Source organism: Bremia lactucae, linkage group LG1, assembly GCF_004359215.1.
Source record: "Bremia lactucae strain SF5 linkage group LG1, whole genome shotgun sequence".
NCBI lineage: Eukaryota > Oomycota > Peronosporomycetes > Peronosporales > Peronosporaceae > Bremia > Bremia lactucae.
In genome coordinates this window covers 359,930-378,903 of record NC_090610.1, presented here as the reverse complement: position 1 = coordinate 378,903, position 18,974 = coordinate 359,930, and the positions used below count along the sequence as shown (strand labels likewise).

The window sequence follows — 18,974 nt, the reverse complement described above, 5'->3', positions numbered from 1 at the left end:
AGCCCTGCCACCTCCCGATGATGTTCGGAGAGGTGGGGAAAATGAGCCCAATCAATATTGAGGCTCATCCTCACGTACACACGCAGAGATGCGGGTCGTGGGAAGGATTTCAAGTGCTACCAAGTGTAGGCGGGCACGTCGTAATGCGGCCACGCTCTACTTAGACACACACCCTAGCACAGCGAGGAAGCGGTTAAACCTGCTTCTCTTTCGTGCAGTGAGGTAGTTGTGGTGGGCGCGCAATCGGCCTCACCCAACACACTAAGTACTCTGGTTAAGTGTCGTCAAGGGAGCGGTAATCCGTCTCCTCGTGCACACTTATCAAGTAGGAAGTAGTTTTCAGACTGATTTATATTTAATCGTATTAAATATAGATACCTATTTTTACCAATTAAGATGTCATCTCTATAGATAACACTTAATATGTTTTGCGAGCGTTATTTTCTAGATACCTCGCGTAACGGATGACGCTAGGCGTCAACCCTCGTAATGTGAATGCACCCATGTGCATCACATACACAAGGGTTGGTCACAGATGTGAGCCACACCCGAGTGCTGGGTCTAATTACTTTAAATCAGTAATTGACCATCCCCTTACGTACACCAAGTGTACTTACCGGGGACTATAACATAGGGCAACTTTAGCCCGTTACAGCAGGGATCCAATCAATTCACGATATTTTTTGCTTCCTGTCTTTTCACGATTAGTAAATTCACTTCGGTTCTGACCAAAAACATTCGGGTTGCGGCTGGAGATCGCCAACTTCTGACCAAATTGTTCAGCAAGTCGCTCTATAAATTGCGACTGACAAATGTGAAGAAGTTCACGCTCCCGATTGTAATTTACCTCAATGCCGAGCACGAAGCGAACATCACCAAGATCTTTGAGCATGTAGTACTTCGAGAGTGCCGACTTAGTTTCGGTAGCTTCGACATTGCTCATACAATAGACTAGTAGGTCATCCACGTAGAGCACAATGTACATTATATTCATTAGATCCAATTGGCGGACACAATATACGGGCCAGCAACGCACGGCTTGATTTCCAACGCTTTCAGCACCTTGCAAATCGTTTTGTGCCAAACAGCAGCCGCTTGCTTAAGACCATACAGGCTGTGTCGTAGCTTGTACACCGTGTTTTCTAGCAGGTAGGTGCCTTCTGGTGGACGCATCTATATTTTTTCATCCAGTGTTGCATTGAGGAAGGCAGTTTTACATCCAAATGGCGTGTTACGTAGCCGTACTGACAGCATATAGCAAAAAATGTGCGCACTGAATTCAGACTTGCGACCGGAGAATATGTTTCCCAATAATCGACACCATAAACTTGACGAAAACCTTAAGCTACAAGACGCGCTTTGTACCGAACAAAATTTTCACCAGCATTCCGTTAGATGTAAAGCATCCACTGGCAGCCAATTACTCTAGCCCCATATAAACATTGTACTGCATCCCATGTATGGTTCGAGGAATGAGAGCTGAGCTCTCATTTATTGGCTTTCTTCCATTTAGCTGCGTCTGGAGATGCAATTGGTTCTTGGAACGATCGATGTATCTCTATATCTAGTAGTGCAATATCGTACCCATCAGTGAGTCTGAGCCGCTTCGGATCCGGCTCAGAATGAGATGATCAATTCCTTGTACGTCATCTCGAGGCCTCCACTGAACTACACGATCTTCAGCGGTCGGAGGCAAAGCGGGAAACTCACCTGAGAGTTGCGGCATCAATCGCGATCCCGTAGAGTGTGGCGCAGATTGACTACCAAAATCCAGTCGATCTCTCCCCCTTGGTCAATTCAATCATAGTCATGACAGTGCACGGTAGGTGCGTGAGTCGGTAGCACATTTAACTGCATATCGTCAGCAGCAGCAGCAGTAGTCGGCGATGAGCGGAGTGCAACATCAGTAACTGCCTGCTGTAGTAGAAGATCTAGGTGAGATGACGATAGATCGGAAACTGCATCCATCACTTGGTCCGAGTTGCCATCATCAGTCCACATCGTCTGCTTCCATATATTCGCTTTCATTAGTTGGTTGATTGGTCCTTCTACCATCATCATCATCATCAAAACACGAGCGCGACGAGGATTGGTTGCTGAAACGTACCATATGGTGGACTTTCATCGAGATATTTTGTCCGAGACACTACCAAGGTTTGAAAGTCACAGCTCTTAACACGATAGGCTTTTAAGCCTTCAGCATATCCAAGAAAAATGCAACGGTGGGTCTTGGATTCGAACTTTTCCGCTTCGAGGAGTCTACATAAATGTAGCGACGCTTTCCAAAATCACGCATGTGTCCAAGCAACGGTTTGGTCTTGCATAGTAATTCGTAAGGCATAGTACCATAACACGCCGAATTTGGTAGACGGTTCTGAGTGTATGTAGCCGTCATAACCACTTCACACCATTATTTGGGTAAATGCTGGTAGTAAAGCATCGAACGCGCCATTTCGGCAAACGAATGATTGGTCCTTTCTGCAAGACCGTTCTGCTGGGGCGAGTACGGTGCACTTGTTTGGTGTCGAATTCCGTATTTCGCTCAGAAATTGTTAAACTTCGTGCTGCAGTGCTCGCCACCGTTATGCAGCGGTATGAGCATTCAACTGCGACTCCATGAATGCTTCGTACTACTTGAACTTCTCCAGTACCTCGCTCTTCATTTTACCAGGTAGTCATGAGCGCACCGGAACCAGTCATCAATAAACACGACGATGTACCGAGCAACACGCTTGGATGCAACATCTATTGGTCCCATCAAGTCGCTGTGAACCACTTCTAGTAGTGAGCTCGTCCTCACCGCACTTCCAGTTGTCTTTGCGTATTTCAAAACAGACATCTTGCCACACGCACACCCCTCTCATGGGTCTTCTGACAATGCAATCAATGCAATTGGCGGAACACCTTCCGCTATCTTGTTCAATGCTGCTATGCGATCCCGCGCAACATGACCAAGGCGTGCATGCCACAACGTCGACTCATTCAAGTTAGTCGTCACCGCATTCGCTTCCTTTTTGCTGACTTTTGTAGACCTTGTTAAGTTCAGCACATACATCATTCCTGTACCTTGCTCATAGCAATCACTCGACCTTTGTATAAAATGGAGCACTGCTCTTCTTCAAAAAAAAATTCTGATCCGCGCTCTATAGCGCCGACATCAATAATAATTTGGGGTCTTAGCCCGGTATGTATAGAACGATATTGACGACCGCAGTCTTGTCGCTGTCGAGTGTCAGGTTAATCGATCTGTGCCACATATGGGCAAGCGATCCCCACTAGCCACAAACACCTTGAGGCCATCTCTCATTGGCTGGAAGGTAGAAAAAATATCACGATAAAGGTCATGTGGGAGCTGGCCCCCTATCCAGCAGCCATGTATTTATCAAATCTTCACCACTCGCGACTGAAAACGCAAAGGGTTACGTCGCGCCTCCCTTCTTCGGACATTGGTCACGGTTGTGGCCCACTTCATCACACTCGTAGCATCGACCTGTGAATTCTTGTCTGACCTCCTTATAAAAGAATGCAGAATGGGTTTGGTCAAAAGAACAAGTAGATGCGCTCACATCAGTGAAGCAATCTCTTGTTGAGGCACCGTTCTTGGCATTGCCAGACGCGGATAAGCCCTTTTGCGTCGTCTGCGATTCAAGCAGTTCTGCAATCGGCAGCGCGCTTATGCAGAAGGATAATGACGGCGTTGACCGTGTCATCTCTTATAAATCCCGGCTTTTAAAAGCCGCTAAACTGAATTACCATGTGCATGACAAGGAATAATTTTTAATAAATTATGCTCTTGTAAAGTTCCGAGTGTACCTGTTATGCACCGAACCATTTGTTGTTTATACGGATCACGCATCACTGTAGGCCGCTATAAAGTCATCGCACCTCCCGGCTACAATGGCAAGATGGCTTACAATCTTCTCTGAATTTAACTTCAAAGTTGAGTACAAACCGGGTAAGTCGAATGCTTGGATGACGCGTTATTGCGCAGACCAGACTTCGAGGCAAGACACCAGGAAAGTGTGTCTCTTGCTAACGCACAAGCTGAGTCGTCAACGTTGGCAGCCATGAAGGCAGACCACGTGACGAACGCATTGACCTCAGAAATTAAGGAGAGCTACAGTCAGGACGAACTTTGTCGCCTGCTTTTGAATCACTTCGGTGGACGAAAAATTTCCGTTCTGTCGCACCTAAAAGCTAAGCTAAATCGCTTTAGCTACAACGTTGGCCTTTTATGGCATCAGCTGTCACATTGTGATACCTTGAGAATGTATGTCCCTCATGACACAGATCTCAAGCTGAAAATACTTCACGAGCTCCATGATGCACCATCGAGTCGGCATCTTGGCCGCGAAAAAAATCATGTCGAGCGTCAGAGGAATTTTGGTGGTCACACCTATATCGATGGGTGGCAAACTATATTCGCTCCTGAGAACTGTGTCAGCGCATTAAGCCTGCATCGTCCAGCAGTGCGATACTGAAGCCGCTACCGATTCCAACCAACTGTTGGAAGTCAGTAAGTCTGGAATTCATGTTTGGTATGCCGCCTGACCACAAGAGTTGGACGAGGCTTGTCGTCTTTGTAGACAGACTGAGCAAACTTGTGCTTTTAGCACCATGTAGTACTTCGATCACAGGCAAGGTTGCAGCTCTCTTGTTCCTGAATCATGTGTACCGACTTTACCGGATGCCCAAGTCCAGAACATCTGACCGATATCCACGTTTTACGTCGGGTTTTTGGCGTCATGTGTTTGAGCTGCTGAGTAGCAAGCTCCACATGTCTACAGCTGATCATCCCCAGACCGATGACCAAACGGAACGTGCCAATCGGGTCGTGGCGGATGTATTGCGCACGGTTGCGATTTGGGGCGAATAATTCCCCTTCGTGGAGTTCACTATCAACAACAGTGTCCACGCTAGTTCGGGTGAGACACCGTTTTACATTAACGGACTGCGCCATCCTCGACGCCAGTCTCGTTTGTGCGCAGCCCGAGTCTTAGTGGGAGAGGGCCTCTCACTACGCTAGGTGCAAAAGAGGTACATGGTTTCGTTAATATGACGACGACCCGCGAGGTTATCATGTCAACGAACGAAACTTGTCCTAGTGCCCCTGCTGGTTTTGCAGTGGTCAGTATGATGTCACGGCAAGGAATGCCTGTGCTTCTAAACAATTGCGACGTTTCTGTATTTACAACTACGTCCTATGACCGACCTCTTGGCGGTGTCATAGGCGAGTTTGATGCCAAAAGCGTGAGCAAGGCTCAACGTTTGTGGTTGAGCGACTAGCCATCCTACGAAAAGTCGGTGACGCGGTGGCAAGCGCACAGGACAAGCAAACACAATATAGAGACCAAAATGGTCGCAAAAAAACAATAAATGCCTTAGAGTGGGAGAAAGGTACTATTAAATACTGCTACACCACCTAAAAATGCAGTTTTTGTTCTACCGGTGGTACTACGAAATTAATGCCGCGTTTCATCGGGCCGTTTACGGTGGTTGGAGAGGTTGAATACCTAAATTTTAGGCTCACCCTTTCCCCGTATATGAAGACACACCCCGTATCTTACGCCGGTCGTCTGAAACCGTATGTTGATCCAGAAGAGAACATGCCCCTTCCCGTCTAAGGAGACCGATGGTGACGCCGACTGTGAGTTGAACGTCGATCTGGTGAGGGAGACAGGGAGGGTGAGAAACGTTCAGCCGAATGACTTCTTCATTCACGAGTAGTGATGAGCACAGCAAGCTAATGAGAAAGGATGATGGCGCTTTATTGTGCTCCTAACATGGAGACGCCCGACGTTGTGAAGGCCAACTTACCTAACGTCAGCAAAGCAACTGTCTCGTCGTCTGCGCTAACTAGCGCAGCGTTATTCGTGAGAGCGCTGCCATAAAGGCGCAGCTGTCTCTCAGTTGGGTAGAACCACAACACTTGTCGTTCAGACCATCATTCACAATGGTCTGACGCAGAAGAGCCTGAGCGTTAAGCTCCACCGACGGCACGTGAGCATGTCCAGTCGGTGTTACAACCCAGTCGTATTTAATGCGGCTATATGTGTGTTGGCTTACCACTAATGCCACCTCCATCCGTATGACCTTATTCGGAGGGAACGAGTGCGTCGCTCTTAGAGCGCGCAGCTCTAGATGCACATATTATTATGGCATACATAGTTCGTGGAAGGCTCAGGGGAAATCATTTGGTCGTGTTTCTCCGATCCCAGTCGTGTTGCATTTAAATGAATAAATCGATCAATACTTAGTGGAATTCCTGCGCCGCTTTCAGCCACATTCCGACGTGGCGAAATAACAATCGTTTCGCTCGCGAAGTAACTTCGCTCGCTTGCGTGTGAAAGAAAAAACGGGCGGTGCTGTACCCCTTTTACTACTCATCACGTCGCTCTTGCTAGTCCATACGGAACTAGCGGAGCAACAACTAGTGCTCCTTCTCATAAACTAACACGAGGCCCGGTACGCCGGTGCGCAGCGGGTCGACCGGTTACCAATAGTCAAAATTATTTGAGTATCCTCTCCACTGGACGAAGATTTGATGATTCTGCTGCACGGACCGGTGCGCAACCAACCTTCCAAAAAGGAAGCGTTGGTTGCCAGCAGCATGCTCCATCAGTGCAGGTGACGCGTGATAGGAGCGGCAATTTCGCCCACCTACTCGCGGCAGCCTATCCCGCATCCTTCCAGTCGCAGGCGCTGCGCGCTGCTGAACGACAGATCGGGGATCTCGATAGTTAAGTCTCGCGACGGACTTCGGATCTTCACGATGTCCGCGCAAAGGATCGCCAGGGTTACCAAAGACTGAAACTTCGGCTGGACTATTTGGAAAAATTGATGCGGAGGGATCCGCGTTATGCGCGTGATATCCGTCGCTCTCCATGACCGTATTACTACTTACTAACATTTCGTTGGGTTTATCCTTTCCAGATTGCACCCGAGAAAAAATCGCGGCTGAAATTCAACCTCCCAGAACAACTCAGCACTTCCTGCCAAAACTCGACGAAAACGTGATAGAGTACCAGAAATAACGGCGCTGGCGGTGTAAAATTACGTACATTATATTAGACGGAAATTGGGGTGCGGGGGAGGTGTGTGCAAACTTTTTTCTTTTATAGAAATATAATAAATGGGAGAAAAGAGGGAGTTTATCTTAAAGAATATAAAATATATGTTAGGAAAAAGGGGGTCCGATTAGCAGGGGGTGTCCGTTTCGAAGCTCCCTAGAAACTATATCTTAAATTTTGAAATTTTTCAACGATACCATAGACGGGATAATATTTTAGCGGCAATGCGACAATTTTGATCATTAATTGATTTAAGTATTTAGATCAACCCCGCCAATCGCTGCTAGACGCGCGAATGGGCGGTGAGCAATGAGGCGTAATAGATACTTAGATTAATAAAGTAATTTAAATAGAAAAGATTCCAAATACGTAGAAACTTAATTATATATTAAACAGTTTCACTATTTTCCTGTACTAGATCAACCTTAGTATTGACCTTTGCTTGCTAAGATTACTTGGCAACTTAAAACCTCCCTCTGCACGTCGTGTACGTGAAGTATTCGGAGGCACCTTTACCTTCGGTTTTATCTGTGTAGGATAGCTAGTACTGAGGCATACTAGCGAAACGTGCCTTGTTACACACTACAGGACACCCATGAATTAAAGCCAGCATGTTTCAATGTGCCGGCGGACGAGTAATTTTCATATTTGATAAATGCCTCTATGCGTGTAGGCGGGCGCTACTATACCAGCCACACTTTACTTGCGCACACACCTTCAGGTACAGTGAGGAATCAGTTTTTTTTTACCGTCTTCTCTCACGTGCTGGTGGGCGCCTAAGCGACCTAACCCAACAAACTAAGTACCTTAGTACAAGTGTCGTCACGGAAGCGGAATTACGGCTACGCGCGTGCGCACTTAATAACTAGGAAGTAGTTTAAAACTGATTTATATTTTTAATCGAATTGAATATAAATACTCTTAACCAATCAATAAATGCCATCTCTCTAGATGTGCACCCCTATGTGGCGAGCGTATTATTTGAATACCTCGGCTTACGGATGACGCTAGCCGTCATCCCTTCCAATGAGAATGCACCTATGTGCATCACATACATAAGGGTTAGTATTTTTGTGCACCATACCCAAGCGGCAGGTCTAATTACTTTGCATAAAGTAATTGACCATCCCGTAAAGTACACAAAAGTGTAATTAATGGATTTGATAACATAAGGGCAACTTTAGCCCGTTGCGCCCCCCCCCCTCTTTAAGAACGAATTTTCATTTTTTTTAAATCGTCAATGGGAGAAAGAGGGACAACCAGCTGCTTTACGCGCCGCTTTTTAGTCCTCTCTATCACGCTTAGCTACCAAGGTGTGTACATCCTTGTCACACCACGGCGCCTGACATGCCACCTAAAATGGGCAAAGCTTGTGGGTCGTCTGCAAAGATACCCACACAACCACGCAAGAAGCGCACGCGCAGCGATATTACGCAACCGTCGCCAAGTGTCTCAGTTGCAACGCCGAAAGCTATTGCTGCTGTCACGCTAACTGCAGCATGTATTAAATAACCTTCTCAAAAGTCGATGAATTTGTTTAGAGTTACAAAATATGCTATAAATTTGTTTACAATTGCAAATTGACGGACTTTTCATTTAAAAAGCTCTTAAAGCTTAAGCTTACTTCAAAAGTTATAAGCATCGACGAGATGCTTGAGTTGTGCAGATTTGGACTCATATTGGATCTTTTCGTAAAGTCTTGCAATATACATGCGCGTATGATAAATTTAGCTACATAATGCATGTACTAGAAATATTGTCTTACGAGAACCACATTTGCATACAAAGCCATCACAAAGAAAATCTCGGCACGCTTTTACTTAATATACGATCGCAAAGCTTGGTACTTAATTGGGTACCGTTGTAAGGAAGACCTGTTGAGCTGCGGTCGCGCTCCGACTGCTGGTTTCTTGTTATTGTTCATGACTGATACCATAAATGCGAGCACTGCCACTACATATGCTGCTGATATCGATATCGTCGTATACTGAAAAGTGCGCCGGCCTATCGTTTTAGTGCTTCAGTATTGGCTTTCACTTGTGAAGCGGTCTTATATTTGTTACATATCGCTAGCGAATTTATTTGCAAGAAACACATGAAGTCTTTGCGTCACCTTTAAAGTCAGACGTAATTAGCAACCCGTTCCTTCGAGCGGTTTCATTTACGATTGCAATTAAAAAATAAATAACCCTTATTACCAAACTACAACTGGAATAGCTATATCCGAAAATGCTGTGGGCAAAAATCAAGTTGGATTGTCGGTATTAAAAACATCCCTGTTAATTGAATCAAACGGACTTACCCTAATTGGTATTTACTAATTATAAATTCACTAAAGCTAGCTACACATTTTGCTGTATTACACCTTATTGCTTCTTGTTATGATGCCCGTGATCATATGCAGCACTTGGTTCCAATGTTTTAGCCTTCGCGACGGCACTCCTCTACGTCTTCTTAGCTGCAAAATGCTTTACTTATTAGTAGCCCGATTGCGCGGTTAGGGGAGTTGAATCGTATCGATGAATTTAAAAAAGGTCAATCAATCAGGCGCAGTGCAGCAGATTTATCGCGGCAAAGTTTGACTACTACAATTATCCAGTTCTTGCTTTAACAAATGGTGAAGCTACGGGACAAATTGTCAATGATAAGAATCCGACTAACCCTCAAGTGCCACTGCTCTACTGCAAAATTGCAGAACCAGAGTTCCTAAGGAGGTTAGGGCGAAAAAAGCCACAGTACAATCGGGCGTACTTTTGAAATACTTTATTCAAGTTCACAAGACCCACTGGCTCTTCGTGGAAGGGGAGAGAGAGGACAGCCGAGAGAAACAACCAGGCGGCACTTGTGGTCTTAAGTACCTCATAGAGAGAGCTGACGACTCGCTGTGCCGCAAGCGTCTTTGTGTCTTTTCGCTATCCCCACAAGAGTCAAGAGACAACTCTTTCGACAGCGACCCAAGCTGGCGGACAATAGGAATTTTAAGATGTCCGTGGGCGCGTCTACACGGGTAGCAGGAGTGCTCTTGACCATTGCGGGACTTTGGATCCCATGCACAGCGTTCCCCGACACTTTTGCTTACAAGTGCGAAAATCAAAAATGTCTTTATACGACCGAAACATCTGGGGCCGTGTACACGGATCCTGTCGACTGCGTTAAAGCCTGTCGGACATCGAATTTGCGCAATGTGGACGAAGGCAGCGATCTCTCGGACGTCGCTAACATGCGACTCGCATCGTCGTTAAATGGCACTTGCTCCAACTGCTCTCTTGTGGTAATGTCGCATTATAATTTCCCACAAATGCTTAAAACATTTGACTTGACCCCCGAGTCGGTGGCTGCCCCTTCGTGCAACTTTACGTGCGAGGTTCTGTTAAATACTCCCGCATTGTGGGCGCTCGAGGGCACATCGTCGAATTGTTTTGCGGGCAATGAGGACACAGATGTGGAGTGTGCACGCGATGGAAATGCCACAATTATGGCATTGGATGCTGACGCACTAAGCGAGTTCATGATCGTATCGAATAGCTATCAATTTATTGTCGATCACGTGACGACGCGTGTAGGACCTGGTACGTTTTCGGAAGAAACGACCTTGACGGTTAAATTTGACGGAACAGGGTGTCTTGCGTCGTCACGGAGTGCGGGACAACAGGCATTTCAGCTCACCTTAGTGTCGGACTCGTACGAGCTCATTGGTATGTTTTCAAATACAGCAATGGAAGCAGAAAATTCTATGATTATGAGCTCGACTCCCGTGACGATTCGTGTTACAAGTGGCGCGGTTTTAAGTGCAGGTGCCTTCTTTTTGCTTCGTGTAGCAAGTGATAATGAAGAACAGTTTGGACACATGATTGACAATGTCACGACAGCCTTCATGGTTCTTCCCGACTCTGACTCTGGAGGTCCGATTGACCTCGAACTGTTTGTTGGCGCGTCAAATATTTCATTCACCATTCCCGACTCTTTTGCAGGGAGCATTCAAAATGGAGACACTATCAACATTATGTTTGAAAGGCTCGAGAATCCGGACAATACGTCGGTTGCGATCGATAAAGTGTATTTATCAGCATATCAAGGATTGGCCTCCGCCGTGGATAATTCGCCAATTCGATTTTACACCTTGGACGATGCCAGTCGATCTCTAAAAGCAGCGGCGCTGGATATTGTAACAGTTATCGTTTATGGTGCTTGCTTTCTCTTTTCATTAGTGATTATTCGATGGCACGGCTTGCCCTTGACAGTAAGCACGTTGTGGACGGATTTGGTCGCGATAGCTGCATTGTTTTCATTTGCAGCAGCTACAGGAGGGTACTTGGTTTGGGTGATTCAGCCTTCGAAGGCGTATGTGCATTGGTACACAGCACAGTATTTTTTCAATAATGCCATGATATTGTCGTTATGTTTTCACTGGGCTACTGTGTTGTCGTTTAAGTGGTTTAAAAAGCTGACATTTACATCGCCTGTTGTTGTGGCCTATGTCTTGATCAATACGTGTGTATTGGCGTTCATCATTGTAGTGTCAATTGCCGCAGCCGACAAATTGGAGTGCGTTTACGATGTCAAGTCAACGTCTTGTTCATCTGAAGAAGAGTGTGCACTTTCCATAGCGGCTGAGGGCAGAGTTATACGGACGGCGATTGAAGAGTGCAATATGGAACCGTTTTACTTGGCATTTGGCACAGGTTTTATTGTTTACACTCTTATGCTCATGGTCCTGGGCTGTATGGTCATGAGTCGCGGACGGACACTCATGCTGAATGAAGACCCGTCGGATGCAAGGATACGCAAATCTCTGACAATTTTTTATGTTATCATTGCGACGACTTGTGTCCTCTATGTATCAGCTCAAGTCATTTACATTGCTCAGTATGTGACTCACAAGGGCGAGGAAAATCAGCTGTCAGACATTGTATGGTACACTTTTGTCGTGTGGCTCCCACACAGCCTCCCGCCACTGTTGCTTCTCTTTTTGCAGTGGAATCCAAGTACTGAGACTTTTCGACACGACGAAGCACCTTCTCTAGACCATTCATCAAAGGAAGATGTATTTAATTATACTCCTCGGTCATCTGGCTCATCGAGCCATATGCCTTACTCGAAACTCTTGCGTGACCGCTTAAGCATGGGGGATTCGTTGCTAAACAACGATGAGCCTGGTAGTCGACTGCGAATTATTGTACGACTGAAATTGCCAGCGTCTTTTGATCGGGCGTGCTTTGTGTCGCTCGACTTTTATTCATCAAAGGAGACGATTACATCGAGCAATACGTTGAATACGATCTCGACTGCAGCTGCTTGGAAATGCATTGGCACGACGGAACCTGTTGGCGTTGCAGGTGAAACCGAGTCGGTTTTGACCAACGGCTCAACTCACGCCATATTTCCATTTGTAGCTGTATTGGAGGTGCCTGTAATTGGGCCTGCATCCAAAACTTTGTTACGTTTTATGGTTCACGCAAGCACGCTTGGTAAGCGGGAAACGTCGGCGACAGGTCTCGATCGTTCGACTTCTAGTCCAAATAGTCAAGATTCTTCGTCAAATCCTCAACTGTCGTTTCAAATGACAATGTTTCATCCCGTATTAGAATTTGTGACTTCCTCGCAGGCAGTGCTTGATGCAGCAGCAAGTGGTCACTCGCTGAACATTCACCCTTCGGACGACCACACTTGTGCTATTCTTGAAGAGTTCCCATCTTTGCAAAGTGAAATCAACAACATTTTGATGGGCAATGTCAAGAATGCAGAGCTTAGCGTACAGACTGTGATGATGCCTGGTGAGACTTCAAACCGCGACGATGCTTCATCGCATAAGAATATTGGCAATATCATTCGCTTCTTTCAGTATGACACGGAAGATGGTGGTGGCGGGCTCGTGGTCGAAGATTTGCAGGAGAGCATTTACTCGAACGCGATTCCGCGTCAGCTGATGGAGTTGATTGCTGCAGAGCGTCAGGAGCAGGCGGATCGTGCCCGTGAAGACCTGCACAGCTTTTTGAATCAGAAAAAGGGCAAACAAAACTTAGGCTTTTATGGCACCTTGATCGGGCAAATTCAAGACGACACGGATTCTTCACTTGCGCGCGAATGGCTGGAAGATCGCGTTCGACGTCGCAAGGAATATGTGGCCATGCTTCGACGAAATATACAGTACCTTGTGAATCGGGACAAGCATAAGAATTATTTCAAAGCGAGCGTGGAGAAAAAGTCGGCAGATTTGCGGTTTGTGCCAATCAATATGCACATTCAAGATTTGCTTATTGGCCCTACCCATGCCTTTATTAATGACGAAAGGAGACGATCGTCAAAGGAAGTTTCTGCATACGACTTCACGACCGTCGGCGCACCTGCGGCACACGTGTACAAATTTAATAAGGGCGGAATTCTCTCGTATCAGAATCGTCGCAAGAAAATGGAGGCCAAAATTGCCGATGCTGATCTTGACTTGTCGAAATGGCCCGAAGAAATTCGCGAATATGATGATTTAAAGTGGGATTTACAGCTGCGTATGGATTGTGCATTTGCGCAAGCTCTTGCGGCGCTGACTTGCAGTTTTGTGCGAAAAGTGGAAGTAGCGATTCAGAACCCAGATGTTTTTCGTGGCGAAGATATGTTACGACAATTTTCGAGTTTGGGTTTTCTATTTCAAGTGGAATCGCTGCTTTCGACGCATGGCAAGGAGATTGGAATGCTGGAAGATATGGCTGGGTCCGTCGAGCATTTAAGCTGTGTGGCATTTGTGATTCAAGACGTGCGCGACAAGCCATCGAATCGGTTTTCGTTCCGAATGTCTCGCCGCAAGGATGTGGCAGATGAAGCTGGTGTCGTGAAGGTTACAGTATCAAATAAGACGGGAGCAAAGCGGTCCCATATTAAGTATATTGTGACGGTCCAGGTCGCAACAAGTGATGTTGAGCTACCGGAAAGACTGGCTTCAGGTGGTGAAATAAATGTGACACCTGCACTCTTTTCGCAAGGTATTAATGAAATGCAAACAATTGCCAACAACACGGAGCGTGCGAAGACGGAGCTTCAAGACATAATCAACTTTCGCAGTCTTAAGCCGCTTAAGGCATTCTGTGAAAAATATCGCCGGCTCATCGTTGCCATGCCCAACAGCGGTACTAGTGGCATCTCGTCAAGTCTCAATCGTGTTGGTTCACATCGCTATAAGGCCATGTCGACAGATTCTACCTTTGCCTCCCCGTTGCATCTGACACAAGATGAAGTTACGCAAGAATTGCGTGCTCTTGAGACTTGTATCAACGAGGCAGCGCAGAGTTTGGTCAAGACGAAGCGCACGGAAATTCTTAAACGATCGTCCGACTTGTGTCGGGAGCTTGGAGGTGGGCGCGTCACGGTATGCAAAAGTGCAAAGGATCGTACCGCCATGTCGGTGACTTTGGAGCAAGTGCGTATCTTGCAGCGTCATCATGATTTGCCAGCACATCGCGTTCCAGCTACTGTTTCTGTTATGCGAAGTCACGGTGTACGAATCGAGAACGCGCTCAAGAATACTGGCAAGCGCCAATTTGCTTTTAATAAGTTGCAGCGCTCACTATTACCAGAAGATTATCGCTGTCCTGACCAAGTGGGTGGCACGGGCAACGTGAGTTAGAGCTTAGAGCCATCATAGTGTTTATCAGCAAGAAAGTCCGTAAATGGGTTTACAGATTTAATCGTATTTTTGTCTCTTTTTTTCGAAATCTAGCCCTTTTTCGATCAAATTTGAAATAGGAGAACTAAGTGTGCACCCATTTGTTGGCCAAGCTCACCATTCACACCTAATGACCAACATTAACTCTTGCATGCCTCAATATCACAAGTACATCAATATCATATGTTTGAAAACGAATTACTATATTTAGTTCAGAACCGAGTAAATGAAAAATAATATAGCGTTTTTCCTAAATCGAATTCTGCGTCCAAAAAACACGCCGCTGCGTTTTTTGGCACCCAGACCAAACACACCGCAACCCGCCCAAATGCCTGCCCGCCGCGACACCGCTTGTCTGGTACCCCGTTGTCACCCCACACCCGTCCGCCGCAACAGCGTGACCTCAAAGTCGCCCTCCATGGGGTGTATCGTTACATGAAATTAACACTCAAAGGTTGTTAATGAATATATTATCTTTAAGGTAGATACTATTTGGAGGATATTAGTTTATATAGTAATGTTCAGAAATCCTATCCATAAATAGGTATAGGCCATTGTATCTACTTATCCCGCAGACTAATCAGCTGTAAACGTAAACAAAGAGAGAGAGGCATATAAGATTCCAATTGCATGTTTAGTCTTAGTTTATAATTAAGTTAGCATTAACAGATAGAATAGAAGAGATGCTTAATTATATTAATACAGTTTTCATTTAACCCTCTTAAGGTAGTTGTCTTAAAGAGAAGTCTTCCTCTGCACGTACTGATCTGTGAGAGATAGAAGCCTTTCTAACGTATATACTATCGGGCACTAGTCGCCACTTGGATTTACGAACTTTTGAATCCCTTGAACTAGGATCTAGTAAGCTCTACGAGCTTGTACAACTCACTGGGTTGTTAAACCTGTTAGTTATATAGAACTCAGTGACTCTCTAAGTCTATAAGTCTATCTCTGACTCGAGAAGCGAGATAGCTCCGCTACAGTATGAGCTTAAAAGCGGGCGAGTCGCACGATATACTCCGCGAAGATAATTACTTCGTGTGGCAGTACATCGCACGAATGAAGCTGGCAAAAAAGATCTGCCAGACCACCTCGATGAGATGAAGGACCCAGGAGAGGAAGACGCATTGTCGTCTACTTGGAGAGTCAATGAAGGTCTTTGCAATCGTGGCGACAATGATAAGCCCAAGCTTACAGTCGATGGTACGGAATACCTTGTCAACGGCGGAGGTATGGGGGTCCTCAAGATTTTCTCTTCGACAAAGTCTCCAGAATCGAGTTCAATTCCGGCGTCAGTTGAATGAATTAAAGTTACCCAAGGGTGGTAACATCTTGGAACATATCATAAATTTTGACGCGCTTTGTTTGTCGATGCAAGCGACGGGACAAGTAAACAAAACTTATGTAACGGTACACTCCGATATTAATGGATGAATAGCTGGTATTCCTGTTTGAAACTCTTTCTGAAGACTATGACCAGATTGTCAAGATCGCCGAAAACAAAAACGGAATCAACTTATATCGAGTCAAGGAAATGCCTCATCGCGAGCATGGATACATGACAAGAAAAGAGAGCAATGAAATCGCTCCTCTGTCAACATACGCGTCAGACTGCAAGGACCACGGACATGGAACAGAGGGGCAGGTTTACAGGAATATTTTTCTTATGCAACAAGGTCGGTCACAACTAGAACGAATTTCGGAGTGGAATTCACCACGCGAAAAGAAAGAAGAACAACGAGCAAGCGTTTACGACGTCGAATCAAGTTTCTAACGGATGGCTTTTGGATTGTGGAGCAAGTCGCCATATGTGCCCGAATGGAGTTGAACTTTCGGAATTTAGAAAGCTAAAGGACCCGATAGCAACTACAATGCAAATGGCAGCAACATACTGCCCGTGGGGGTTGGAACAGTACCTGTGATACTGAAGAGCAAGGTTCCAATCCGAGTTGAAGACGTTTGTTCGTACCGATTAGGATCGACGTATGCTATCAATATCAAGCATTGTCAAAACCAGGTTTACAAGTGGCGTTCGCTTAGCATACATGTGTGATCGATAATGGTGACAAAGTGGTGACTAGTGTGTTAAGAAGTTGAAAGTTTTATAATGGATTGTCAACCAGACGAATCAGCAAGGTTATGCACCGAAACTAAACATGAATCGAAGGTGGACTTAAACATTTGACATGCTCGACTTGGGCATATAGCAATGAGCAATTCAAATACTCTGGATAAATGCGTGGATAATTTCAAAGTTTATGACACTAGTAAAATCGGTGCAGATGGAGGAGGGTTGTGTGAAGGATGCATGGTGAGCAAGTCATCAGTAAAACAAATTCCGAAGTTAAGACGACCGTTCCACTACAAGTTATAGGTAGTGATGTAATGGGACCAATGGAAACGAAATCACAAGGTGTATTAAGGTGTATTGTTACGTTTATCGACCACTTCCTTGAAATATGCAGTGGCTTACTTTATAAGTCACAAGTCAGAAATGGTGGACCAATTTACTGAATACAAGGCACTTATGGAGAAACAAATGGACTTTACTATTAAGTGCATTAGGACGAGCAATAAATAAGAGCTAAACAACAAAAATTTTGCTGAAATATGCGGAAAAGCTGGAATTATCCACCAACCTATCGTGCCGTACTCACCACAGCAAAATGGATTGGCAGACAGAATGAATCGAATAATTACGGATTGCGCAAAAGGGATAACGTTTCACATGAAGGTGGAGAAAACATTGTGGGCAGAGGCAATGAACACTGCGGTCTTTATTACGAGCCGAGTCCCATGCACAGCTCATCCTACAAAACCCGCTATTAAAGTTATCTATGGAAAGAGACCCGATAAATCTGGTATGTGTGTATTTGAGGCAAAAGGCAATGCACATGTTAGTAAGTCACAGAGAAGAAAATTAGACAACAAGGAGATTTCGTGCATATTTCTTGGATATAGATACGGTAAAAGAGTACAGGGTTTGGAATTACCAATCGAAACAGTAATGCTTACAAAATCGGCGAGGTTTGACGAGCGTTTCAAGCAGAAATATGTACAAGTTATTGATACGTGGATACACCAAATTACCTAATACAAGACGTTAATGACGACGTAGGCTTCACCCGTTGACATACCTCACAAGCACGAATGTAGTTGCGCACGAAGTGATACTGGCGGGGCCAGTAAAATTCGCGACTTACTGTAGGGAAGTCTTCTCATGTCCACGATGCCTACATCGTGATACTCATACATGATGCGCAAGCGCAAATCATTGTGAGTTGGGACGACGACACGTGGGGTGTCGCCGGTAATGCTGTGCAATACAATAAGCGTGTTGTATCGATCGGATGACGATCGATATAAGCCGGTAATTCTTTATTGGATTTATCGGATGGATTCATTAAATGATCCATCAAACATCGAAGATCATTATCTTCTGTGTAGGCTTTCTTTATGTCATCAACTAAGGTTGTGCAATATCATCAGGATGTCCAGCTGACCCTGTTAATAAGATGACGGAACACTCATAGTGAGTGTTGCAACAGTGGGAATACTTTTAGTGTTGGAGTGCACTGCTGACTCGAAATCGGGTCGGCGTGATAACGCATCAGCGACGACATTAAGACGTCCTGAATTATATTCGACAAAGTAATTATACTCCACGAAGAAGGATAGCTACCTCGCCATTCTTTGCGAGAGGTGTGGGCTGTTTACAGCCGTGCGTAATGACGCATGGTCCGTATATACGATGAACGGTATATCTCCGAGGCGATAGACTTTAAATTTAGCCAATGCATATTTCATGGCAAGGAGTTCCTTGTCATCACTAAGTAATTGCGTTCAGCTGGTTGCAGCAGACGCGATTGGTAACAGACGACGCGCTCCGCGCCGTCTGTATCTTATTGCATTAACGCGCAGCCGGGAAGGGCTTGCATCTCTATTGAGATGCGGGATGCGATTGACGTTTTGAAATCGATCTAATTGCGAAATCGCTGGCGTCACAGACCAAATGAAATGGTCTGTCTTGATCCGCAATCGCCAAGATGTGGCGATTGCATCAAGCTTTGCTTGATACCTTCAAACCAATTCTGACAATCAGCGTTCCATAACAATTTCTCGTCTTTTTTCAAGAGACGAGGGAGATGAACTGTCATCTCGGCATAATTGCGAGAGTACTTGTGCAAGTACGCCGCTAATCCAAGGAGCTTTCTAAGTCCCTTGACATCGACTGGAACTGGCCAGTCGGT

General features: G+C 45.5%; 2 protein-coding genes across 2 annotated transcripts; one reads left to right on the top strand and one right to left on the bottom strand.

Annotated features, from left to right (window-relative positions):
* Window positions 1-1,797: 1,797 nt before the first annotated feature.
* CCR75_006165 (uncharacterized protein) lies at window positions 1,798-2,028 on the bottom strand (the record flags this gene model as incomplete). Its single annotated transcript, XM_067964236.1, has 1 exon — window positions 1,798-2,028. The coding sequence occupies one exon, from the start codon at window positions 2,026-2,028 to the stop codon at window positions 1,798-1,800; it is 231 nt and encodes a 76-aa protein (XP_067822948.1).
* Window positions 2,029-10,053: 8,025 nt separating this feature from the next.
* Window positions 10,054-14,685, top strand: CCR75_006166 (uncharacterized protein; the record flags this gene model as incomplete). Its single annotated transcript, XM_067964237.1, has 1 exon — window positions 10,054-14,685. One exon carries the CDS (start codon window positions 10,054-10,056, stop codon window positions 14,683-14,685), a length of 4,632 nt encoding a protein of 1,543 aa, XP_067822945.1.
* Between the last annotated feature and the right edge of the window lie 4,289 nt (window positions 14,686-18,974).